This window comes from Zeugodacus cucurbitae, chromosome 6, assembly GCF_028554725.1.
Source record: "Zeugodacus cucurbitae isolate PBARC_wt_2022May chromosome 6, idZeuCucr1.2, whole genome shotgun sequence".
Classification (NCBI taxonomy): domain Eukaryota; kingdom Metazoa; phylum Arthropoda; class Insecta; order Diptera; family Tephritidae; genus Zeugodacus; species Zeugodacus cucurbitae.
Genome location: NC_071671.1, coordinates 56,889,870 through 56,917,654, shown reverse-complemented (window position 1 = coordinate 56,917,654; position 27,785 = coordinate 56,889,870). Strand labels below are relative to the sequence as shown.

The 27,785-nt window shown below is 36.0% G+C and overlaps 2 protein-coding genes and 1 long non-coding RNA gene across 7 annotated transcripts in view; 1 reads left to right on the top strand and 2 right to left on the bottom strand.

Moving 5' to 3' along the window:
* LOC105214949 (serine proteinase stubble) overlaps positions 1-25,924 on the top strand; it is a 49,152-nt gene extending 23,228 nt beyond the window's left edge. For 3 of the 4 annotated variants that reach the window (XM_054234368.1, XM_054234367.1, XM_054234370.1), the window contains exons 4-10: positions 12,325-12,482; positions 13,477-14,995; positions 15,085-15,591; positions 22,542-22,719; positions 22,784-22,936; positions 24,737-25,008; positions 25,071-25,923. In XM_054234368.1, the coding sequence (XP_054090343.1) occupies positions 12,325-12,482; positions 13,477-14,995; positions 15,085-15,591; positions 22,542-22,719; positions 22,784-22,936; positions 24,737-25,008; positions 25,071-25,234 (2,951 nt within the window). In that variant the 3' untranslated portion in view covers positions 25,235-25,923. Of the gene's footprint in view, positions 1-12,324; positions 12,483-13,476; positions 14,996-15,084; positions 15,592-22,541; positions 22,720-22,783; positions 22,937-24,736; positions 25,009-25,070 lie in introns of all 4 variants that reach the window. The other variant, XM_054234366.1, reaches the window with a different exon arrangement.
* LOC114804311 (uncharacterized) overlaps positions 1-27,785 on the bottom strand; it is a 152,612-nt gene that overhangs the window by 5,965 nt on the left and 118,862 nt on the right. The window lies entirely within an intron of this gene.
* On the bottom strand, positions 123-1,032 carry LOC128922746 (uncharacterized). The gene is made up of 2 exons (XM_054234379.1): positions 834-1,032; positions 123-772 (listed from the first exon to the last, which is right to left on the bottom strand). The coding sequence occupies exons 1-2, from the start codon at positions 899-901 to the stop codon at positions 358-360; spliced, it is 483 nt and encodes a 160-aa protein (XP_054090354.1). The 5' UTR covers positions 902-1,032; the 3' UTR covers positions 123-357.

Here is a 27,785-nt window from a genome sequence, read left to right as displayed (position 1 = left end):
TGCTTGCTAGGATTTACTGACTTTGTGACATTTATTGCTCGCAACGGATTTCCTGCGCTCAAGTAATTGGAAGCGGTTGCTGACAGCGCTTTTATTGTGAATTAATATTTTTGAGAAGAATTCTTAACCCTAGAACCATAACGTCATTCTATACTACGTTAAGACCAACTATGCGTAAATTTTACGCAGAAATGAGAATCCGCCTAATATAACCCGATTTTGAGCCATTTTGCAGTCTAAATTGATAATTCTTATCAAACAATTTATTTTTAAAATAAAGTATAAGATTTTAAAAGAAAATTCAGTTCATTTTATTAAAGAAAAGAGAAGGAATATATTAAATTTCATTAACACAGTTTATTCACGTTTTATTGGAAAATTATTCCAAATGTGACCGTTTTTGCCCAAAATTTGACTATTTTCCCCAATTTCCGCAAGTTGGTTATCCAACTCTTGTTCCAAATTTGGCAATGTTAAAGTTTTACGTTTTATTTTTGTCTGCTTATTCCCCTCCAATGCTGTTGCTGTTTTTCTTTTTTCAGACCAGACAACTTCTAGTTCTTTTTCTACCTCTGCTTCATCAATTGGATCAGGAAAATAGCTCATATCGGCCAAACTATCATCGCTATCGAAATCTTCATTTTCCTCTTCTCCATCTCCACTGATATCACTAAAATCTTCATCATGCAGAATAACCTCTATATCGTCATCATCAAATCTTTGTTTTGAAAAACACGGTTTTCCAGCTGCCATTTCGTCAGTGAAAACAAGCCTACATAAAATTTGCACAACAGTTGTATACTTTTATTACGAATAATTATTCCACTTATTACCAACAATGCGTAAATTTTACGTATTCGATTTTTTCGCTTTTTACCAACAATGCGTAAATTTTACGCATAGACTTGTGCTGCACTTGCTCTCAAATCTTCAAATGACCACATTTGCTGGGTTTTCTCATTCCTGCATATATAACACTAATTGCTACAAGCACTGCCGGCGCTGGGTACCGTTACGTCATGGCACACTTGTGCAAATACAATTTGAAAATTGTATATGCGTAAAATTTACGCATATTATGGTTCTAGGGTTAATTTCATTGTGATTATTTAAATGTTCAGTTACCACAAAATATAAATACTAATCATATAATATTCTGAATTGCTCAGATTTGATAGATATTTAGTTTAATTATAAGTTATGTGATTGAAGCGGAAAACCGGTTGTTTGATAACAATTTTCCATTTAATGACAGAAAATAATGTGGAAAATTAAAAAATAAGTGAATGAAGCTGTTTGATATAGTAGAGAATACAAGAGATTTTAAAGTGTATACTTTTATGAATTTGATTAAATTTCATTTCTAACTAGAAAAGTTTTGTATATTTTTTTAGAGCTACTAATTAAAAACAAAATTAAGCAAAGGCATGTAATATCCGCTGAGTAACTTGTACTTGTGTACTTTCACTATGTAATAAAAAGCTGCCTACGATTCCCAACAGACTAACGAATCGAACATACAACTGGTATAATGGCTGGTATAATCAATCAATCAATCATAGAAACAGATTGCGAGCAGAAAATTTATCATTAGAAATTTAAAATTTTAAATTCGATATTAATTTTTCATGCAACAGATTTGACTAATTACGAATTATTGACTATTATATGATCTAAAAAAAATTCTACTCGCTTAGTTAACTAGGTATTTTAGTTTGTTGTAGTTGCAACGGCCAGCTAAACTCTATTTGAAGTAGAAATTGTAAAAATACATTTTTCATCAAGGTCTTCTAATGAAAGATTCAACAAACGAGCCTTGACGGCGTCAAACCAAAGGGAGAAGGGTAGATGTGCTTGATTGAGCGTATAAAGAGGTTGTTAGCGTGACAGACGGAATTTACTCGAAATTTATCCGATCACAGGGTGAGCTTTTCTCTCTTTAAGGTCTCTGAGTAAACACATCAGCCGCATAGTAAACTTTGTCTCAGTCAGTATAAAACGGAGTGGTTTCCATACTATTCGATGTAGCTCATTAACTTTGCTTTCGAAGATGGACAAAATCGAACCACTGCCACGCTCACAAAATGGCGAAAACCGAAAACACATAAAGTGTCATAGTTTTTTTGTATATATCTCGCTATATACACCGGTTCCCTTACGTATCCCACCATACACCATGAAAATAGTTGAAATCGGATAATAACCAAGCCCACATCGCATACAAAGTTTTGGTTGAAAATTACTAAAAGTAAGTTAACTCACTAACGAAAAACATCAGAAACACTAAATTTTATAGTGGAAATAGCAGAAAGAAGCTGCACTCAGATTTTTTTATAAAATGGAAAATGGACGTGGCATCGCCCACTTATGGGTCAAAAACCATATCTCAGGAAGTACTCAACCGATTTCAATGAAATTCGGTAAATAATATTTTTTTGACACCCTGATGACACGTGTGGAAAATGAATGGAATCGGTTCACAACCACGACTACTTCCTATAAAACTCAATTTTGAATTCCGTCTCATTCCTTCACTTTATAATGTATACATAAGGAAGATAGCGGAATAAAACTTTACACAAATACTGTATATGATCTGCGGCATCACTTGTCGAAATCGGACAACAATTTTTCAATGCCCGGATATCGAATATGAAGAACTCAGTGCCTTAAGGCATTTTTTCACCGAAAATATCGGTAAATCTCTTAGATATCTTAATTTAATTCAGAGGAAATCTTTTTCTTCTAATAGTGTGTCTCTGTGGCAGAAATGGTTAAAATCGGGTTATAACTTTCCCTAGCTCTCATATAGCTAATTATATATATATATATATATATTTGGCGCAGGAACCGCTTTAAGCGATTATAGCCGAATCCACCAGAGCGCGCCACTCATTCCTCCTTTTTGCTTTTTGGCGCCAACTGGAAACACCAAGTGAAGCCAGGTCACTTTGCACTTGGTCTTTCCACCGGAGTGGAGGTCGTCCTCTTCCGCGGCTTCCTCCAGCGGGTACTGCATCAAATACTTTCAGAGCTGGAGTGTTTTCTTCCATCCGTACAACATGACCTAGCCAGCGTAGCCGCTGTCTTTTTATTCGCTGAACTATGTCAATGTCGTCGTATAAATCGTACAGCTCATTGTTCCATCGTCTGCGGTATTCGCCGTTGCCAATGTTTAGAGGACCATAAATCTTGCGCAAAACCTTTCTCTCGAAAACCCCAAGAGTCGTCTCATCGGATGTTGTCATCGTCCACGCTTCAGCGCCATACATCAGGACGGGAATAATGAGCGACTTATAGAGTTTGATTTTGGTTCGTCGAGAGAGGACTTTACTTTTCAATTGCCTACTCAGTCCAAAGTAGCACCTGTTGGCAAGAGTGATTCTGCGTTGGATTTCAAGGCTGAGATTGTTGGTGTTGTTAATGCTGGTTCCCAGATAAACGAAATTATCTACAACTTCAAAGTTATGACTGTCAACAGTGACGTGGGAGCCAAGACGCGAGTGCGCTGACTGTTTGTTTGATGACAGGAGATATTTCGTCTTGTCCTCATTCACCACCAGACCCATACGCTTCGCTTCTTTATCTAGTCTGGAAAACGCAGAACAAACGGCGCGGTTGTTGCTTCCGATGATATCAATATCATCGGCATACGCCAGGAGCTGTACACTCTTGTAGAAGATTGTACCCTCTCTATTTAGTTCTGCAGCTCGTATTATTTTTTCCAGCAATAGATTGAAGAAGTCGCACGATAGTGAGTCAGCCTCGTTTGGTATCGAACGGCTCGGAGAGGTCCTTCCCGATCCTGACGGAATAGCCGTATTAGTTTTGCAGGGATACCAAATTCAGACATCGCGGCATAAAGGCAGCTCCTTTTCGTGCTATCGAAGGCAGCTTTAAAATCGATAAAAAGATGGTGGGTATCGATTCTTCTCTCTCGGGTCTTTTCCAAGATTTGGCGCATGGTGAATATCTGGTCCATTGTAGATTTTCCAGGCCTAAAGCCACACTGATAAGGTCCAATCAGTTCGTTGACGGTGGGCTTTAGTCTTTCACACAATACGCTCGACAAAACCTTATATGCGATATTGAGGAGACTTATACCACGGTAGTTGGCGCAGATTGTGGGGTCTCCCTTCTTATGGATTGGGCAGAGCACACTAAGATTCCAATCGTCAGGCATGCTTTCTTCCGACCATATTCTACAAAGAAGCTGATGCATGCACCTTATCAAAATTATAGGGTTTTCAAAAATACGTTAGGCTCAATAACTTTTAAATCGGTCAATATGTGAAATATCTTAGCCAAGCTTAGTGAGCATATAACCTTGGATATAATGTAGAATGGTGGTGAAAATGAGTGAAATCGGTTCAAGAATTACCTCAGAAAATATACTATATATGGTTATTTTCGTTATCTTAATAAAAATATAGCAATAAATTGCGAGAGTATAAAATGTTCGGTTGCAGCCGAAATTAGCCTTTCCTTAATTGTTTGTCAAGTATTTTATTAAATATGATTTTAGAATTCTACCATCAAACCAAAATATTATTTCTCGATTTTCTTAAAAAAAGACTATTGCTTTCACTTTAGTCTTTTGTTTTTGAGTATTTTAGAACAATATTTTGTTACTCTCACTAGTCACATACGTGTGCGCATTTATAATCACATATGCAAGTTCCCATACTCATATACATACATATATATATAGTTGCATCCGGCTACACCCGCATTTCCCAGAAGCAATTTACTCACCAACTCAGTGCAGCTCAGCTAAAATCAAGTAAATTTCTTTGTAATCAAGACGTGACAGAAGAAACGCTTTCATTAAACCGCCAGGCAACACAGTAAAAGTGGGTAAAACAAGTATTTTTCGGGTTTTCTTTTAAAACCAACAGATACAAAATAATTTGTAGTTAAAAGATAAACAAAAGCAATAGCAAGAACAACAACAACACTGTCATATTTAAGTTTGTTGTTGTTGTAAAGCAGTCAGCATTTAAATTATTTTGTTGTTGTTGACTAAAGCCGGTGATTATCTTAATGAGTTAGTTGACATCAGCGCTAGCAAATGAGTTGAACTCCCAGTGATGAGTGATAAGCAAAGGTAGTTCGCATGTTTGTATGTGTAAATACACTCACATAAGTCGATGTGTGTATGTTAATTTAAACAAATTTGGAAAGCAATGAGTAAGAAATTAACTATTTGGAGGGAATGTCACTTTGCTTAGTTGTTGTAAAGTTGTAGATTTGTTTGCTGCTTATAGCTCCAGAATTTGGTTCACTTTCACTCACGTACACACTGGCTGAGTCTGTTGTGTCAGTTGCTATGTCGTGTCTATGATTTGTTTGGGAAATAGACAATAAATTGTTGCAGATTGTGGGTGGAACTGGAGTTTTTTTTTAGAAAAAATTTAAATTTTTTTGAATTCTCAGCAGTTTAAGAATATTTGTTTTTAACAATTTTGACTGCTGACCCTTTATAAATACTGTAAATTAAATTAATATTAGTCTGAGAAGACTTTTGCCTTATTTTCAACTCATTACCATCTCATTACTTCTCAAAAAACGCTCCAAACCCCGCCCCAATTGTCATTTGTTTGAAGATGAGCTTTAGCTGACACCTCTGTATATTTGTTGTTGTTGTAAATCACAATAAAAATTCATGTCAAAAATCGTGACAGGAAACATTTCTTATACGCCGCCAACATTTCTAATTTGTATGCAAAACTTTCATTTTGTTCTGCGGACATCAATCAACAGCAACCAACATACAAACGAAAGACTTAAGCAACGAACCCGAAACTGAGAAAGTAGCTTCAAGTCAAACAAGTGTTTGCGGTTTGAAATGTAGAAAAAGTGCTGTTTTAAGACCAAATGAAAGTGATGATAAGGATGCAGAAACGCTGCTGAGACATACACATACAACAAAAGCAACAACAATACCAACAAGCAAGCGCCCACATCTAGAAAAACTCTCAGGCCATCGTAGTCACGAACTCATGCAATGATACAGCAAATTAATGGCAATTTGATGAGAGAGCCAATGGATGCGTAGAATCTACTTGGTATATAGGTCAAGAAGCGCATAAAAAAGTAATTAATTTACATGCAATTAACACTTCCTCTGCGGCTGGTTGCCTTGCTTGCTGGCTGCTGGTCGTCGGTTGCCGGTTGCCGGTGTGCGACTGTTGCTCATTATAAATTATTTATTTTGATTCATATAATTTGGCGGCACAGCGGTGGCATTAAATGCATATATTTTGTATATGCGTAAAGCGGAAGGCAGTGAAATTGCTGAGAAATTACACAGCAAGCAGCTTGATGATAAATTAGAAACGCAGTAGCGGAGTGAAAATCACTAAATCACATACATGAAATTCTCAAGAATCACATAAATCAAAAAGCAAAAAATAAAATAGACACACCAACTAACTTGGCGTGTTGTTGTTGTTGGTGAAACCGCCAGCACAACAAGGAGGAAATGGCGAATACTTTCCTATTAGGCGATCAAAAGCAATTGAGGTCAGCAGTGAACAGGCAGTTCAGCAATAACAACAAACGAAGAGAATGTTGCTATAAAAATGGGCAACATCACAAGCCACTAACAGCTAACAACAACAAGCTTAAGAGTTGTGATGCGGGCAACTCGCGTTTGTCCATAATCAACAGCCACAGTCTGTGTTCTTTTATAGCTTTTCTTTACAACAAAAGCTTGTTGCGAGCGCGCGACCTCGTTGCCACAGTCGGCCAACGGCGGCCAAACACAAATCACGACTGTCCACACACACGCACACACAAGCACCAAAGTGGGGGAAAAGCAAAGGAAAATCAAAAAAAGACGAGAAAAAAAGATCAGATCAAAAGGAAATCAAGTTGATGAAAAATCTTTCATGAAAGTGATCAGATAATTGCATTCAAGTAATTGACTCGAACGCGCCGACAAACGTTGGCAAGTGAGAATAGCTCTATCTTTGATTTGTGTATAAAGAAATCGGATGAATCTAATTTAAGGTGGTGAATGTTGGTGGTCACCGCATGCACCACTTTTGTGGCAGGAATGAGTAATTGGCTTTCGAGCAACAACAATCAACACGAGAAGCAAGTGAAAGGGAAATATGTGTTGGTTCCTTATTTTTTTTGGGATTTTGTGGCTTAATTGGTTTATAGAGACCTATATTTTAAGCGTAAATAAAAAGAAAAGTTCATTGTAGGGTAATTCACTGATTAATGGTGCGGCAATTAAGCAGCGCTGAGTGGTTTTATTGAGGTTTTATGGAAGTGTTGTGATTAATTAGCAAGTGGCTATTTGTAAACGAGTACCAAGAGAATGATCAACTTAAGTAAAAATTTTCTCAAGGTATTTGATATTGAATTTCAAAAAATATTCACTATGATACTAACAAATTATGGTGCTTACTTTATAATCAAATTTATTTTATTAGGAAAAAATAGTCCCGCTTACATTATTAATTACCATTTTGATATTTTAGTGCTCGCTTACAAAGTTCTCATTCAAAAAGTATCAATAATTTGGCAAAATAAAAAAAAATCAAAAAAATTAAAAAAAAATTTCAAGAACTCTGTATTCAGCAAAAGTACCGTAATTTCTGAGCATATTTTTAAAATATTAACAATATTTTCTGAATAGCTCAAAAAAATAATTACTATGATGCGCAGCCGTTGACATTTAATCCGCTTGTAATCCATAGCTAAGCTGTCGCAAACGCCAGTGACCACGAAAGCACGTACGGATTAACCTACATTTCGTGAAGAGCATTAGAACGAATTCTGTTATGACATGTTATGGAGTTTTTTTTTTTGTTGGTTTGGGACGCTACACACGCAACAAGAATTGTCTGGGTTCTGGGTTTGAACAAGAAAAAGCTTTTAAGGAATTTTAAGAAATGGAAGTTGTAGGCAAACTTGTCTATGGCATTGTTTATACTCTCGCAACAAAAGTTGCTAAGAGAGTATTATAGTTTTGTTCACATAACGGTTGTTTGTAAGTCATAAAACTAAACGAGTTTGACGAGACGAGTCAAAATCCGAATGTTTTACACAAATACTGTATTATGATCTGTGGCATCACTTGTGAAAAAATTGTCGAAATCGAACTATAACTTTTCAATGCCCCGGATATCGAATACGAATAACTCAGTTCCCCATGATAATTTTTCACCGAAAATTTCGGTAAATCTCTCAGGTATCTTAATTTATTTCAGAGGAAATATTTTTCTTCTAATAGTGTGTCTCTGTACCAGAAAAAGTTAAAATCGGGTCATAACTTCCCTTATTTTTCAAAAATACGATGAGCTTAATAGCTTATAAATCGTTAATATGTGAAATATATTTACGCCGAATATATGGGTCAAATTGTGTGCTTTCTTAATAAAAATATAGCAGTAAATTGCGAGAGTATAAAATGTTCGGTTGCACCCGAACTTAACCATTCCTTACTTGTTGTAAAATATATTTTACATCTAAAAAATTGTATTCTATTTAGCAATTTTACTCAGTTTATCAATTATTTTAATTTAATTTTTTTTTTATTTCCTCTATGCGAAGCAATAAATCCAATTCGCCAACGATTAAGTTTGCATTGTGGTTTTGGCATTAGCAGTGGAATCTTACTGACCCAATTGCCATTCTGCGGCCGCATTTTGTTGATGATATGCGCACATACATATATGTGGTTAATTGCATACAGCATGCTACATGAGGCAGCTCAACATCAATGTGGTGAATTGGCAAAGAATTCTTCTTAGAATGTATATTATGCAATTACTGGTAAGAACAAATGCAGATGCAAAAATCTTAGAAGAGTAAAATATTTCCACAGAAAATATGCTAAATGCTAAGTTGTTGCTCATAGTGGTCACGCGATTAAAATTATATGTAAGAATGTATTTGAGCAATTAAGCAAAATGAAATGTGGAGAAAGAAACTGTGAAGTATTTGATGGATATTTATATTTTTTTAGGTCAGTTGAGACAAATTATGAGAGTATGAATATTCCTTGAAAATGCTTAGTGTTTGTAGGTATGCATTCGCAGAGTTAGTATTAAATAACGGTTCTGTACGAATATGTATTTGAGTAATTACTGCAAACAATTGTTGGTTGTACAGAAGGTATAATATACAAGTGCTCATTGGTAAATAGAAATATAGAAAGTATTGTTTCAAAGTAATTTTTGTATCGAAGACCGGAAGACTTTTAACTTAAGTATCTATTGTCCAGCAATATGTAGATCAATTGATTTCACAAATAAATACTATACTAATCATCGATAGTGCGTTTTAAAACTCTCTGTCATGAAGGCGATGTGTTTTCAATTTTTGAAAATCTCCTAGAAAGGGTTTTATAACTTCAAAGCATTAAATCCATGAAATACTCTTTATTATGAAAGGAAACTCTTGACTGAAACTAATAATCGAATCTAATATAAAATTGAAAAAGTGCTTATTGAGTTATCTGAAACAAAATTCCATTTATTCAGCCAATGTCTATCAAAAAACATATTCAGCAATATCTAAAGACCATTTTTGGTGCTTTGTATATATTTTAGTGAAATACAGACCATATAGAATTTTTCTTAAAATTATTTTTTATCATTTCAATCAGATGGCAACGCCATATTTACAATTTATTCACACATATTTTTCCCGATTTTAACTAATGTACAATAGCTTATAACGATGGGTGTCAATCTCTCTCAGAACTATGTACAAACCTAACCCCTTTCAAAAATCTTCAACTTGTGTAGATTTCATTTCATTATTTGATATTTATGATTAATGTAAGCCCATTTCATCTATACTACTATTATAAAGAGAAAATATTTGTATGTATGTTTCTAATGAATAAACTCAAAAACTACTGTGACGATTTCAAAAATTCTTTCACCATTGGAAAGCTACATCCATCCCGAGTAAAATAGGCTATATTTATTGCTAGAATCTCAACTTTCTGGCAATAGTTTCCATGCGAGGGTATCAAAAAGACTCTGTGATTGACATTCTTAATATGAAACTGAAAATCGTCTTGCAAGTCATTCTCTTCGCATATGCCAGAGAGTCGAGTAAATAGCGCTCGCAGCTGCTTGCTGAACACAATTTCAAAACCTCCAAAGTACGCGCTTGAGTGTCGAGTACGGAGCGTGTGCAGCGGCTTGAAGAACAAAATATTAGAAATATACAAGCTCGCACTAGGGAGTCGAACTCTGAGCGTTCCCAACGCCTTCATAATCAGAGAGAAAGGCAAGGGGCACAAAAGATTATAGGTCGTAATCAAGTTTTATTTTATTTATAAACGTAAAGTTTTCAGCCAAACTTAGCTTCATTCCTTTTTAATTTTTTTACTTCAATTAAAAATTGATTTGGCAAACCTGTCTCACCAACTGTTTCACCCTTAAGCCTAAAATATTTCTATAATACACAAAAATTTCAAAATTTAATTAGTAATTTAAGTGTTTTCCTTTCTTTTGAAGAAACTTAATTAAATTATTATTTTTTTTTATAAAAATCTTGAAATTTTTAAATATAGCTAAAATTGTTTGATAAAATAAAGCATACCATTTTATCTTAAATGGCGCCACATAATAATATCTAAAGTAAATTATTAACTTAATTATGATTCAATTCCCAAAAAAAATTCTTAATTACCACAAAACTACTTTTCACACCACAAACAACAAAAATAATATTATTGCGCAACAGCCACTTTTCCATCAATTTTTAAGATATTTGTGTGTGAAAAATTGATTACCTGCGACATAATAACACACAATTTGCGCTGTCATAACTAAGAAACAGTTTCATAATACCGAGCAGTACTTTCTTCTAATTACCACATCAACAGCCAGCGAACACAGCAAGTTCGTTGCTTAAGTCTTTTATAATGGTTCAAGAAATACCTATGGTACATATATATTTCTACAAGAAAGAATTGCGGATAATTACATCACAAGCACACAATGCGTGCTATTATTATTATTGCTTCTAATGACACAGATTTATAACGCACACATACACAGGTAGATATGTCTTAATGAAAGCCAAGCAGTAGTTCAATCCATTTACCGTTCGATTGCCGACCAACTGAAATGAAATGAAAGGCGAAAAAAGTTCTTACTCATCGAAGACGCGCTGGAACAACTCAATTTATTGCTAACTGCCAACAACAACAATAATTGTAGAAGTTAACGTCAATATGTTGCATGTCGCTCTTTATCTTTCTCTTCCTCCTCAAGCTGTTACTGCTGCTGTTCATAATGACGGCAGTGTGTCACGATATTTTCATGTTTTGCGTGACTATAACGAATCAGTTATATATACATATGTACATATTTATGTCTTTAAAATTATCGCCGACACTTAAGGCACTTGCAACACACACACACACGCACAGAAGAGTACTTTTCAAAACAGTTACAATAAAAAAATAAAAAGTAATAAAAATATTAATACACACAAGCCCTGTAAGAACTCTAATAAATTCTTCAACAATTCATAAATTATATATTTTTGGCAACAACAACAACAATCACACACATAACTATATGTTGTTGTACAACTCAATGCGACATTCTAACGCTGGGTGCTTCTTTCGCCCATCATTCCAACTTAATTCGCTCGCAGTTGATGGTTTGGTGAATCTTTTAGACACTTTCATGCGTTCTTTCTTTGATTGCTTCGTTCATTTTCACTTATGCTAACGGTTCAAACAGCTTAAACACACACACACACACATACATAGCTAACGGTTTACTCAAATTGGCGTTGAAATTGAAGGCGTCCGTCGTTGCGAGTTGTAGCGCGAAGCAACGGAAATTGTTGAAGTCGCAAATCAAAAAAAAAAACAACAACAAAATGCGTGAAATGTAAATATGAGAATATTACAAATATAGCAGCAACAACAACAACAAGCGTTGGCATATTGTGTGCGTAAATTTGCATAGACTTTTGTGTTTGTTTAGAATTAAAAAGTGGGTTATGTTTGGATATAGACAACGTAAGAAAAAAATAAATAAAATAACAACAAAAATGGTGAATTAGCAGTCAAAGCGATTCACCGTTAAAGAAATTAATTTGCATATAAAAATGTGTGTTATTGCGATTATTCACTACTGAAATTTTAATAAAAATATTTTTATTACTTTTTAATTTCGTCTATTCACACTTTTTAAGAATTTTTTTAAATAAAATATTTTTTTATTTTTTTTTTTTGGAAATGATCAATGAATATTTTTGTAAATTTTAGCATATTATGCTGCTTATTGAAATATTTGTATTAAATTTTGTTTTATTTTTTGTCTTTTTCAGTTCAATCAGGTCGTAATATACGACATTTACCCTGCATTGTACGCAAGTCTGGACGCTCGGGTGTTTGTATGTTCGCCATCGATTGTATTAAACAGAATGGCACACATTTGGGCACGTGCATTGATCGTTTCTATTTTGGTTCATGTTGTCAGCTGAAGGTGAGTGTAGAATAAGCCTTGAATTACTTTAATAAACACTGAAGTAATCAAAATGTAATCGAATAATCGAGTATTGAAATTACTTTTAGAAGACAACTTAAGACTTAATACTTAACGAAATATTTAAGAACTTAAAAATATACTTAAGGACTTAACAAAATTTTAAAGAACTTAACTGAGAACTGAGAACAGTAAAAACTTAGGACAATACTTTTGAAAGAAAAACTTGTAATTCTAATAATACCACTTAAGATAAAACTTAAGAAATATTACAAATTATAGAACTTCGATTTTTCCAATGTAGATTTGCTAAGGAATTTTTTTTTTAATAAAAAATTTAAAATTCGAATTATTCACATTTTAATTTTAATTTTAATTTTAATTTTAATTTTAATTTTAATTTTAATTTTAATTTTAATTTTAATTTTAATTTTAATTTTAATTTTAATTTTAATTTTAATTTTAATTTTAATTTTTGATTTTAATTTTAATTTTAATTTTAATTTTAATTTTAATTTTAATTTTAATTTTAATTTTAATTTTAATTTTGATTTTAATTTTAATTTTAATTTTGATTTTAATTTAAAATTTTAAGTTTAATTTTAATTTTAATTTTAATTTTAATTTTAATTTTAATTTTAATTTTAATTTCAATTTCACTTTTAATTTTAATTCTAATTCTAATTCTAATTCTAATTCAAATTCATGTCAATTAATTTTAATTTTGGACTTATGTTGCCTGCGTTTCACCATTTTTCACATTTGGCAATGCAAAAACGTATTGAATACTTCTGTAATACTTTCGTAATTAAGTAATTATATTAAATGATTTCTCAAGCAATGGACATTTTGCTCATAATTGGGAAATATTTCCTCATTTTTATTTTATTCAATTAAATTGTTAAACAAATTAGGCATAGAAAGGTTCATTCCTAAAATTCTTTCGTCATATATTTTTATTTATATGTTACTGTTCTCATTTCATTTCCTCCAGGATGACGCTGCTCTCTTCGCGCCCGAAATCAGCGATAATAGCATCGATCAAAACACAATTTCACACTTTCCACACGAGTCGACCACACTACCCACTAGCACACTGTTCAAACTCACCACTCTCGGCCCACACCACACAGTACAAAGTAGCAGCAATAGTATTAGCGAAACGGTGAGGAATGTAACACAAAGTTATCTGCAACAAAACAGTCCCATACACGGCGCTAATGGCAGTAGCAGCATCAGCAACAGCGATAAGGGCGATACAACACCAATCATAACAACGAACACAACAAAACCAGTTAAGCTGACTACAACAACTGCGCCAAAACGTCCAGCAGTGCATACAACACACAAGACGTCACAGTTTGTGGTGCGTACCACGGCGAAGCCAACTGTTGCACCAACAACAATAAAGCCACCACGACGCAAAACTACAGTTACGAGACCTGTACTCACCACGACCGCAACTCAATTGGATACACGTGTGGAAGTCACCACGCAGCCACCGAAATTCTTTACTTTCCAGATTGTAGAGACCACTACGCCATCGGGAACGGAGAGTAATATAAAGTCAGATGAAGTGACGACCACACAACGGCCGGTACATACTACGAATCGTTATCGACCACGTCCAACAACCACCGAAGTACCTACACAATATGTAACCACCACCCTGAAACCAGCTGAGAGATTTACTACGCGTCCGAGACCCTTGATTACGCGTCGACCGACGACAAGTCGGAAACCGCCGCAGACGAAGCCACGCCCCACGTCGAGCGCTAAGCCGACCAGACGGCCAGTGGATGCCGACACCAACGAAGCGGTGAAACCGATTTTACTAAATGTCACCACAACTGGCAGTAGGCCGGTGGCAACAACACATCGCCGTCCAACACCAACACCGGCTACAACCATAAGTAATGACGAGTTACCCACCACTGTGCAAGAAACCAAGGTGCCAAAGCCAGCTGAGTCCGTACCGCAAACGACACATGCGCCAAGGCCACGACCCCAGCCGACAGCAGAGATTGTGAAGGTACCATTTGTCAGCGCTGGACCTACAACAGCATCGCCGGCACCAACAACTTCTACAACAACCGCCGCGCCGACTACCACAAGAACTACAACGAAGCGTCCAAGTAGCACAACAACCCACACGAAACCAACAGCGCCGAGCACCACCACAACAACAACAGCAAGAACAACAACAACTACGCAGAAGCCAACAACACCAAAGCCTCATAGAACCACTACAACTACGACCTCAACGACAACCACGAGAGCTCCAATCAGCAGTACCACACCACAACCGCCAGTCTTGACTACAGATTCACCTAAAGTCGAGGTACCAATGCTTGAGCTGACGACAACAACGCCTGGTTTGATAACTTGGACAAATATAGACAACGAGCCGACGACCATCAACGCAACCTTCGAGTGGGGTCCACCACCAACCGCGCTCACGCAAGATGCTAGCAATAAAACAGCGGAATCACCAATCACCACAAATGCCACAGGTAAGTTAGAAAAGTGGTGATAAATCGTTTCCACACAAACTAATTTTCTCTTTTTTATAATTATTAAATTTTTATTTTTTTGTTGCCAGCTTTCACCACGTCATCGCCACCCATCACCAGCACCATGATATCCGTTTCAACCAGTATTAGTGAAATAATGAGCAACATAACCTCAATTATGCCCAAACCGGAAAGACCATCGTCGGTGATGAGTACACGTCCACCTAAACCGAAGCCCACGAAAACAACGGAGAGTCCCGCACCAAGTACGATATCTACACCGAGCAGTACAAGCACCACCACAACTACGACAACAACAACGCCGAAACCCAAACCTAAGCCTACGATACCGTCAACAACAACCACTTCAACAACTACTACCACCACCACAACAACAACCACTGAGGCACCTATTGAATTGGTGGAGGAGACATCGTCGTCAACAACTAGCGCCGAGCAGAGTACCGAAGGTTTCTCCACCACTGGCAGTGGTATCTTTGGCACCACCGATTACAGCACTGAGGATTTCAATGGCACTTTGTCATCTTCGACATCGGCGCCGGTGAACTCGTTGGAGGGCATGGATTACAGACAAAGTGAGTAATAATGAATTTTGATAATGAAAATTTGTTCATGGAATTTCATAGTACTATGAACTCGTCTTGCTTCGTAGCCAATCGATTAGCTGATTTCTCTTTCATATGTAGATTTGCTCTACCAAAAATCACGTTTTTAATAATCTTATTCTAAAAATCCCATCTTTGCGAAAGATGTAACCCTTTAATGCATGAGTTCAGTCTCCAATATGAAGACTTCTGACCATTTCATTAGGTCACTGTCAAACTTCAGAAAACTGCGGTAATTTTTAAATAACGCCAAACTGCGATAGGGATTAATTTGATCGAATTATGAAGCCATAATTGCTTTGAATCGCATGTACCATATATGGTACTTCATGCATTTAAGGGCACATTAAAATTAATTAAGGCAAATTTAGATCCAAAATCATGGCTAGATGGCGTTGGTGTCAAAATATTTCAAAAACTGTTTTTTCCTGGTCTTAATTCGCAATAAATGAATACTATAACAGATATTTACGAGATAAATGGTTCTATATTCTATAGATAGAGACTATTTTGAGATTTTCAGGGCCGTGAGGACGAACTAAATCTTGCTTAAACTTGTTTCTGTTGAAAATTACTTTCTTTTATACCTTTTTATGAAGATCTTTCAATCCAGCATTCCAATAAATATTGCTCAACAGCTGATTCTAATTCGATTTGTCTCAACTTTTCAACATACATTTGTTACACAATATTTTCCACTAAAAGTTATCGGTAGATGGTGCTGAGTGTTAAATAGTTTGTAATTGACTTTCGGTTGAATTTGAATAAGGCTTATGGACTACTGAATACCAATTTCTTATCAAATATATTCTAGGAATAGGATATCTACTGCGATGATATGAGAGCTACCTAAGCTTGTAACTATACGTGATATTCAACTTATACGCCAGGTGGCGCTGGAGTTTAAAAGTGTTTATTTGCCCGTTAGTTGCAATTATATGAGATTAAACTGGTGATATTCCACCTTTACGACCTTATTCGTTTTAAATATTTAAAAATGTCGACCGAAAAAGAGTAACTTAAATTTCTTGAGAGCTACATCCGATATCTAGCTATATGTACCGTCAAAATAAAAGCAAAGTTCAATAATCTGCTGTTCGTATCCGTTTCTTTGCTTCAATCATGGTTAAACAAGCACAAAGAATGCACTTAGTCACGAACAATAGGGCACAAGGTACAACAAGGAAATCATTTTGATTTCGTCAGAAAAGCCGCTTACGAAAGTGAAGCACTCGTAAAGCACATTTACCGCAAATGACAACAAAATTAATTTACTTCTTTTCGAAATGCGCATAATTTGAGTTGACATTTGAGTGAGTCAAACAGTGCGACAGGAAATTCGTGCGATGAGTATGCGCTCGCGAATGCAATGAGTGTATGGAAACACGGCGCTTTTAAAGCGCTTCAGCTCAAAGCTGGGTCACTGACTTCTTGGGCAGCCTCGATTTTCTACTACCAAATAGAACGGTTTGAAGGTCCACATCAAGGTCGCGATGAGCAAACGTGCGGCACTTCACTCTATTTACGAGCGATTCATGCAACAATCATGTGCCACACGAACGAATGCCCGACCAGGCAAGCACATGCTGTAAAAACGCATGTACTATGATGAGTCTACTTATAGTTAATTTTTTGTGTTTTTTATTTTTGTGCAAAACGTGCCATGTTCTTCTATTTTCGTACATTGTTGTTGGCGCTTCCGCTTGTGGCATTTCGTGGCGCACGAAGCTTAGCTGCGCGCTTGCACTTTGGTACTTTTGCACTGCAGCGCCACTGTGTTGCAAGAAGTCGCTGCTGCTACAATGGATGGCTATGAGGACTCAAGGTGCAGCCGATAATGTTGTATTTGTTGTTGTCGACGTTTATTTTTGACTTTGCTGGTAGCAAAATTACAGGTTACATTCATTTAGGCACTCCTATATTTGTGCTTCTTTCTGCTAGCTGGTTGACTCTTGTTCTTGTTTTTGCTTAAGAAACATTTGGCTCTGCAGGTGGAACAAGTTTCTTATGCCACATGCCAACCGTACATAAAAATTTATACATAATGGGTAAATAAAGAGGCTTGATTTCGTGTGGCGTCTGACTTAATTTTCCTTTGCAGTTAATTGGCTGTGGTAAGAGATTTGTTAAATCCATTCTAGTGGCGCCACATGTAAGCGTGCTTCATTTAACCCCATTTAAGCTACTGGAAATTGATATGAATTCCGTTCTATCGAAAAAAGTTTCACCGTGAAACTGCTTAGGTATGATGAGGAATTTGTCTCTCATTCACTTTTCATGAAAATTTTACTTGAGATATTGTAAGCAATGACGAAATGGATATATGAACAATTTATAGAAAACTAATGGAAATTATGAGGTTGACTTTAAATAATGAGGTTGAACTTTTAATGACAAATATGTATCTACCTTCCGCTTTTGTGCTCTTTATTCAATGCTTTATAAAAAGTGTTACAGTGAACGGCCGTTTCGGCAGATAATCTGTTTCCATCTAGACAGAAAAGTCATAATACCCTACTCGTAGAGTCCCCCCTCCTTATTTGCGAAGAACTCGGACAGCCACTTTTTACAAGTCTTTTTGGAGTTCAACTTTATACCACCAAGAGCGTTGGCCATAGAGAGCCACAGGTGGTAATCACTTGGCGCTATATACGGGATATATGGTGGATGCGATAAAACCTCCCATCCGAGCTCCCGTAGCTTCTGACGAATCATCAACCATGTATGTGGTTTGGCGTTGTCCTGGTGAAACACTACGCCCTTCCTGTTGGCCAATTCTGGACGCTTCTGGTCGATCGCCTGCTTCAAGCGGTCCAGTTGTTCGCAGTAGGTGGTAGAATTAAACGTCTGGCCATATGGGAGCAGCTCATAGTGGATGATTCCCTTCCAATCCCACCAAACGTACAGCAAAACCTTCCTGGCCGTCAAGTCCGGCTTGGCCAATGTTTCGGACGAACCACCATACTTAGACCACGACCGTTTTCGCTTGATTTTGACGTATGTGAATCATTTATCGTCGCGGCACCCATGCACTAAACCATTTTGTGTATCCAGCCATCTGCAGATGGTTTAAAGTGAATTGGTGACTAACTCCCATATCCTGGGCGATGTCGCGAGATGCCACATACCGGTCTAACGCGATATTTTCCATGATTTGATTGTTATTCGTCGTCAGAGGTCTTCCCCCGGCTGGCTTATCCATGGTGTCGTTTTCACCCGCTCTGAATCGACGAAACCATTCCTCCGCAGTTCCAAGTAATAGAGTATCATCCCTCAAAACACCATTAATCTCACGGAACGTTTTCTATCGTTTTGTCCTTTAACGAAGGAAAACTTTAAAATAGCTCGAATTTTGGCGGTAGTGAACTCCATGTTTACACGCTCATAACTGTTGAACGCAATATCCAAATCATACATAGCGTCGTTTTGTAGGTTATCAAGACCTTTCAAAGATGTATAGTATTGCCAGATACGAACTCTGTAGTCCTTTATACATAGCAGCGAAATTTAATTCGTAAGAGATTACTAAAGATTCAGACTGCTATTTTAAGAACAATTGAAACAGATAATTCTAAAACTTCCAACCGACAACCATTCTAAAACCACAGCACTGACAAGACAACTGTCAATATCAGTTCAATAAGGAAAGTTCATGAAAATATTAGAAGACGTATTGCCACTTTAAAATAAATACGTTAACCTTACTATACAAATATACAATTTATAATATAGATATACTCATTTCTGAATATTAAAAATAAAAAAAGTAGAAAGAAATATTTTTTAATTACACAGTTTGTTTAATATCCGCCCGCAGTTTGTATGACCCTCCAAAAACTATAAATTTTATTCTTCATAAAGCAAATCAATGCCAAAGACCGCTAGGCAAATAAATGTAATAGCACAAGCAAATCTGCAAGCCAAAATAGCTGCAAGTTCCATATATACATATAGATATGAAGTTGGTCCAATAAACCTTGACTTTGGCCGCTGCAGTCTTGCACATGACCATATGCAGAGACCATCGTAAACAACTATTTGCTATACTCCACACTCAACCTGTTCCAGCAACGACGTTGCACGAATGTAACTTGCTGCAGCGATGGTTTGGTTGGATGGTGCGACTGCGCAGAGACGCAATCATTAAAGTCACAATCCAACTTGTAAACGATTGAGTATCTGTATGTATATATGCATGTATGTAATATTTCACGATTACACGGCTATCTCACATGCGAGACGTGTGTGTGTGTGTGTGTGTGTTTAACTCGAGGCAATAAGCTCTGTGGCCATTCAACACACACAGCTGGCGGTCGTCTTGCATCAAGATAATTGCCTTAAAACACAAATCGGTCAGTCAGACATTTGCTTGCATTGCGTTGATTGCCTGACGATCGCGCTGTTGGTCATTTAAGACAGCGGCGATGTTGCGCTCAGCCATTGGGGCATGCCTTAAATAGACGCTGTGGATGCAAAATCACGCGTACTCAGTTCCTCGCCACTGTAGTATATTACATTGCTCGCAAAAAAATGTTGAAAATTTAAAATCGCGTGAGTTATACGCACATTTGACCCGCAAGTCGCGCCATTTGTGGCACAAAAATCGCCGGTGGCACGCACTCACGCACGCACTTATAGAAATTGCAGAAAATTCAAGCGGCGTGTCTGCAAAATCAGCATGAGCAAGAGCCGCCTGTAAGCAAATTAAAAAATTTGATTTTTCTTCTTTCTTACTTCTGAATTTTAGCGCATTTATCGGCGCTCCTTCGCGTTAACTGTAAACCAGGCTATGGTGTACGGTTGCCAGCGTTAATGCCGCAGATAAGGTTAATTGATTATGAAAATGGCAACGGTTTACTACAGTGCGCTTGTCTGCATTTTCTGTCGACATTTTGGCCTCTGCAGCATGCACCTGCACACATACTTACATACACAGCCATGTTCATATGACATAAATAAGCTTGCTGTGGCATGCCACATGCTGCATGCTGAAATGTTGTTCAAACTCAGCAAAGACATTAATATGGCAGCATGTATCTACTTGGACCTGTGTATGTATATCTGCATGTGAGTGCATATGAAGATTTGGTATTTGTGGAAACAGGTCAAATGGAAGTATTGCAAATTGCATTTATACGACCCCTATAGGGATATCAAGTGGCTTTTATGCTGACTTAATATCTTTTATTTTTTATAGGGTAATATAGTTGGGTCCATTATGGTCTATTCGACTTTAATATGGATACTGTAGCTAATAAAAAAATTCTAATAGAGTATAATCTTAAATTTAACTATTATATGAAACTATAAACCTATTTTATTTGCAATACAATGATTTAGTATAGCATATCTAGAGAAACGCTCAATATAATTTTATTGGAAGTTCTATAGCATTTACATTGAAGAAACCTCCAAATCCTAGACATTGTGAATAATTTCGGAGAAAATTGCTTTCGGCCATATTTAGATCTCACTTAGACAGTTTTGAGCCTGTCCCTTGTGATACTAATAAACTCCTGATGGATCAAAGACCCTTAAGATTCAGCAAAACCCTTGGAATCGGTTACAAATTTCTTTAGTCGGCTAATGTCGATTCTCGCCATTCCGCTAGAATCGCCGAAGGTGGGCCTTCCAAGGGGTTTCAATCTCAGTCTGGTAAAAGCTGGACAGTGGAGAAGGAAATGCTTAGATGATTCCACCTCGCCTTCCACCAAACAGCTTTGGCAACTTGCATCTGCCAAGATCCCAAGTCTCAACGCATGGGTGTCCAGTGGACAATGTCCAGTAAGCACACAAATGATCGCGCAGAGATCGACCTTGCTAAGAGAAAGCAGTTCAAAGGACCTTTTACGCTCCACAGCGAACCAAAAGGTCTTTGCCACTGCACAGGTGCTGGTTGTGGACCAGCGCTTGGCGAGCTCATACGTAGTCTGTATGTCCAGCGCTCTTGCGCAGATGTACCATGGACTACCAACCCGCTGCCTTTCCGACGTCAATGTTGCTTACAGTTACCAACGACCGACATATGTATATTTAAAACTTAATTCCTGTACAAATCGTGACTCTGGATGAGAATCTCTGCAGTTTGAATATCTATACGAAACTATTTTATTTTAGGATTGCGCTCTTTGGCGTGGGTTCATAACTATCATATCAATAGCCGTCTCATGCCGTTATTATATAGTGCTCTCTATTTTCTACAAACCATAAAGAAAAATAATTTTTACGTATGCTCGAGTGGAAATCGAGTCACGTACTTTTCTACCGATCTTTTGAAGAACATCCATATATGCTGATGACACAAGATCTAGATGACATTAGCCTTGTTTCCTTAAAGTTATGGTTTAAGGCCAGAATGGAAACATTTACCAATTAAAAGATTATGGGATGTCAACAATTAGAGAAACATCTTTAATAAAAAAAAAGTATGGATCAATAAAGCCCTTAGTAAGCGAACCATAGTAGACACTTACTGCTCTAGAATATGAGAGAGCCTTGAGACTATGCGGACGATTTTTATCAACACACACTCTGCAATTTAAATAGCACTTTGTCACATTCCTAAAACCACCTAGGTTTACAGTCATTCTCTAGGAAACTTAGTTCTAAACAATGAGCCAATGTGTTCATTTTGAAATTACTGGCCTGTAAGACAATAATCAAGAAATATCTGTATTTAAGAATTCCTTCAATAGCTTGTTGATATTGACTACAATAAAGATCTCGAGGATTTTAAACAATTTGTATTTTTTATTTTTATATAAAATGATTTTTCCATTCTTCCGGTTCAGAATCCTTTACCAAAGCCTCGAATTAAACATATTGGATGCTGGAAGGATTCATTAAGAATTAATATTTATAATTTTCCATTCATTTGTTAGCAAATCCAATCTAAACATTATTTCATTATTTATTTCCAGTTTGCGGTCGTCGCATGTTCCCCGAACCGCGTATTGTGGGTGGCTCGAATGCCGCTTTCGGACGTTGGCCATGGCAGATATCGCTGCGACAGTGGCGCACGTCGACTTATCTGCATAAATGTGGCGCGGCGTTGCTGAATGAGAATTGGGCCATCACAGCGGCGCATTGCGTGGAAAAGTAAATAATTAATTAATTTGATAATTAAGAGGAAAATCTAAACACATAAAATTAACGCTTTCAGTGTACCACCATCTGATCTCTTGCTGCGCATGGGCGAATACGATCTGGCGGAAGAGGAGGAACCTTACGGCTATCAGGAGCGACGCGTACAAATTGTAGCTTCTCATCCACAATTCGATGCGAGAACTTTCGAATATGATTTGGCGTTACTGAGGTGAGTACAAAGGGGGGATTTTTAAAATTAAGTAAATTTATGATCAAAGAAGTGGATAAAAAGTGAAGAGAACGAAAGTAAAATTATCATAAATGTAGTGGAATTTAATTAAATGTTGTTTAAAAAGTTGAATTTTAAGAAATATTTAGAGAACTGATTTTAAAATTTTCGAATAGAGTTGCCACCTATCCTTAAACTTAAAGATATGTAAGTTATTACAAACTTTTAGACATATAATAAGAGAGACCTCCTGGGTTTAGAATTTGATAAAACTTTCAGTTAAACATAATTTGCCTACAGAGTTGCCACCTAGTAATGAATAATTTCTTATAAATTTGGCAAGGCTTAAAAATTATTAAAATTCTCGCGGAAGGTACTAGAGAGCTTTAATTATAACTTATATTTCAAAAATAGTTGCCACCTATCAAAAAAGAAAAACAGAAAATATTTCAAAAATGTCTACATACATACATACAAAAGGGGTTTTAAAAGAATTTACGGAATATTTTCAAATTTGTTTAGCTATAAACATTTTTATAAAAAGAGTTACCACCTAACGAAATAAGAAATATTAAAAAATATGTCTGGTTATAAGCATTTTACAAAGACTTTTGGAAAGTATTTTAAATTTTTTTAGTATTAATAGCATTAAAAACAGAGTTGCCACCAATAAAAGAATGTATGTGATTGGCGTTGCAACCGTTTAACCGGTTATAGCCGAATCGACGATAGTGCGCCACCTGTCTCTCTCCTTCGCAGTTCGGCGCCAGTTGGAGATCCCAAGTGTAACCAGGTCGCTCTCCACCTGGTCCCTCCAACGGAGTGGAGGCCTTCCCCTTCCTCGGCTTCCTCCGGCGGGTACTACATCGAACACTTTCAGGGCTGGAGTGTTTTCGTCCATTCGGACAACATGACCTAGCCAGCGTAGCCGCTGTCTTTTTATTCGCTGAACTATGTCAATGTCGTCGTATAACTCGTACAGCTCATCGTTCCATCGTCTGCGGTATTCGCCGTTGCCAATGTTCTGAGGACCATAAATCTTGCGCAAAATTTTCCTCTCGAAAACTCCTAGTGTCGTCTCATCTGATGTTGACATCGTCCAAGCTTCTGCACCGTAAAGCAGGACGGGAATGATAAGCGACTTGTAGAACTTGATTTTGGTTCGTCGAGAGAGGACTTTACTGTTCAATTGCCTACTCAGTCCAAAGTAGCACCTGTTGGCAAGAGTTATTCTGCGCTGGATTTCGAGGCTGACATTGTTCGTGTTGTTGATGCTGGTTCCCAGGTATACGAAATTATCTACGACCTCGAAGTTATGACTGTCAACAGTGACGTGGGAGCCAAGACGCGAATGCGCCGACTGTTTGTTTGATGACAGGAGATATTTCGTCTTGTCCTCGTTCACCACCAGACCCATACGCTTCGCTTCCTTATCCATGCGGGAAAAAGCAGAACAAACGGCGCGGTTGTTGCTTCCGATGATATCAATATCATCGGCGTACGCCAGGAGCTGTACACTCTTGTAGAAGATTGTACCTTCTCGGTTTAGCTCTGCAGCTCTTATAATTTTTTCCAGCATCAGGTTAAAGAAGTCGCACGATAGTAAAGAAAATAAAGAATAAAAACTGAAAATATTACAAAAGGTGTATATGCAGCTTTAAAACACTTTCTCGAAGATAATGGAATTTTTTTAGCCTAAACATATTTATGCCCAGGGTTGCCAACTATGTAGAAATAAAGAAATATTACAAAGTCTATACCAATTAACTAATTCACTTTAAAATTGTTCCACACTTTCAGATTCTACGAGCCCGTCGTCTTCCAACCCAACATCATACCGGTTTGTGTGCCCAACAGTGACATCGATTTCGTGGGACAAACAGCATTCGTCACCGGCTGGGGACGACTCTACGAAAATGGACCACTGCCAAGCGTGTTGCAAGAAGTCGCTGTACCAGTGATCAACAACACAATCTGTGAATCGATGTACCGTGTAGCCGGTTTCATTGAGCACATACCGCACATCTTCATTTGTGCGGGCTGGAAGAAGGGCGGCTATGACTCTTGTGAAGGTAAAGAAATTGATGAAATTTGAAATGAATTGCATAAAAACTATTTTTTTTACTGTAAATAGGTGACTCTGGCGGTCCGATGGTGCTACAGCGCGAAGACGACAAACGCTTCCAGTTGGGCGGCGTCATTTCTTGGGGCATCGGCTGTGCGGAGGCCAATCAACCGGGCGTTTATACGCGCATCTCCGAATTCAGAGATTGGATTAATCAAATATTGCAGTTCTAAGGCAAACAACAAAAACCACACACAGCGTTTATATACCGAAATACATAAATATGTTTGTATTGTATTTATATTAGAGTAGCGAAGATTTTTTAGTATTTAGTATTTAAATAATTTTATTTTAGTAGTTTAGCAGACAGTTCATTTCTCATTCTCTTCTAAACTCGCTCAGTAAAGCCCAATTTAAAAAATGAAAGCCACAAGCAAAACGGTAACGGTAAATGAAGAATCTAATTGGTAAATATTTACAATTATCACTTCAACGCCACACACACACGAACTTATGGGTGTGTGTGTGTGAAATTTTTGAAAGAGAAAAGCAAAACTCGTGCTTTGGTTATAGCAAATACAAATATTGGTGAGCTACTAACGCACCCATTCAACATAACAGTTATAATCAAAGCAACGACTTGCATGAATTTCCGCTTCCCCACGCATATGAACAACAAAAATCAATATTAGAAAAATAAAATCAGAATTTTTTGGAATTAAAAAAAAAATATTTTCATAAAAATATAAAAAAAATTAAAAAAAAAAATTTATAAAAAAGAATTTAATAAAAAATAAATTAATATAGCGTAAAAAAACATTTTAACTATTTATATACATATCCATACAAACATTAATTATATGTAAAATAATTACAAAAAAATTACCGTTAGCATTATTCATATTGTACATACATTGATATTTAATTAGCTGTTAATTAATTGAAAGAAAAAAGCAAAAACAAAAAATATCTCAAAACTGTATTTATCTAAAATAGTTTAGTTATGACTTGATATTAAATTAATAAAATATATATTTAATAATTATATTAACTTAATTATATTAATATATGCATATGTGTATTCTTCGCAATAATGTACTTTGTACTTAGTAATTTTATTTAATTCCCATTATTTTTTTGAAAAATGTTTTCTAAAAACATCTTTCAGTCATAACTCACATGCGTGTTATTTATTAATTAACATATATAATAAATTTATTATTTAAAATATATTTAAAACAAAAACACTAAAAAACGATTAATTTGTAAGTTGAAAGGCTAAGTTTAGTTGCATTTACTCATCATTGAATATTATTTAAATTATTGCAAATAAAGTGTAAAAGAAATATAAAAAAAAAATAATTATTTAAAATTGTTTTATTTAATTTTATTTTAAAGAAAAATTTGAGATTCATATCAAATTTTGTAATTTTATTTGAAAACAGAAGTTATACGAGACATTAACCACTGACAGAGGAACGATTTGTTGAATACATAGACTATAGTTTTTTCTCTATTCAGAAAATCTTTTTAGAACGTATTATAATATTACTTAAGTAGATAAGAGAAATAAAATAAATATTACTAAATTATATAGAACAAAAATAATAGAATATAGTATAACATTTACGTATTAAAACTTATTTCAACGGGGTTGCCACATATAGAATTTTTCAATTGCTTGAATAATATTCCAAAATATTTTTCGGATTTGTAAGTAAGTAAGTAAGTTAATTACAATTATGGAATCAGCTTTCCTCAAATCAAATAATATATACATATTTAACAAGTAAGGAAGGACTAAGTTCGGGTGTAACCGAACATTTTGTACTCTCGCAATTTATTTATTTAATTATATTAATAGAACACACAATTTGACCCATATATTGAAAGTTGGAAACCCTAAAATTAGGCATATGGGAGATAGGTGAAGTTATGACCCGATTTCAACCATTTTTGGCATGGAAACAGAGTAGTAGAAGAAAAATATTACCTACAAAATTTCTTCAGAATATCTGAGAGACTTATCTATATTTTCGGTAAAAAACAGCTTAGAAGCATATGTTCGATATATGGGACCTTGAAAACCGATGGCGATTTTTAGAAAGGGCTGCCACACTATAAATTCAGTATTTATGCAAAGTTCTTTTCCGATATATTTACTAGTGCTTACTGTATAAATTGTAAAGTAAACGATTCACATCGACTTCAATGTTCTGGTATATAGGAAGTAGGCGTGGTTGTAAAGCGATTTGGAATATTTTCACAACATATCATTGGGATACAAGGAAATATTATGAAACGAATTTTATTGAAATTTGTCGAGTAGTTTCTGAGGTATGGTTTTTGACCCATAAATGGGCGGACATTTAAGGTTTGTATACCAATTTGAATGCAGCCCGTTTGAACCATCTTTATAATGAAATTTAAGGTTTCTGGTTCTTTTCCTTACAAGCACCAGCATTTTTATCAGTTTTCGACATAACCTTTATATGGGAGCTAGGTGTGGTTATAGTCCGATTTTTGGACTGTATAAGTATTTCAAATAAAGAACTGGAGAGAGTTTGGTTGATGTAGCTTTGAATAAATTTTGTTGCTAGCAACTTTGTTGCGAGAGTATAAAAATGCATTAAGGGGTTAGGTGTAGTCAAGATTTTCAAAAAAAAAAAATCGTAATTATAATATCTTAATAATATTCGCTGAAAATTTTAAGTTGATCCGATAATTACTTTTCGAGTTATTCGACAAATAACAAAGAGCGCATTCTAAAACTCCAGTGAAACT

Excerpts from the sequence above, each read along its gene's own strand:
- LOC128922746 (XM_054234379.1), bottom strand. The coding sequence starts at position 901 with ATGCGTAAAATTTACGCATTGTTGGTAAAAAGCGAAAAAATCGAATAC. Across the intron at positions 773-833 it reads GTAAAATTTACGCATTGTTG|GCTTGTTTTCACTGACGAAA; the intron begins GTAATAAGTGGA and ends AATTTTATGTAG.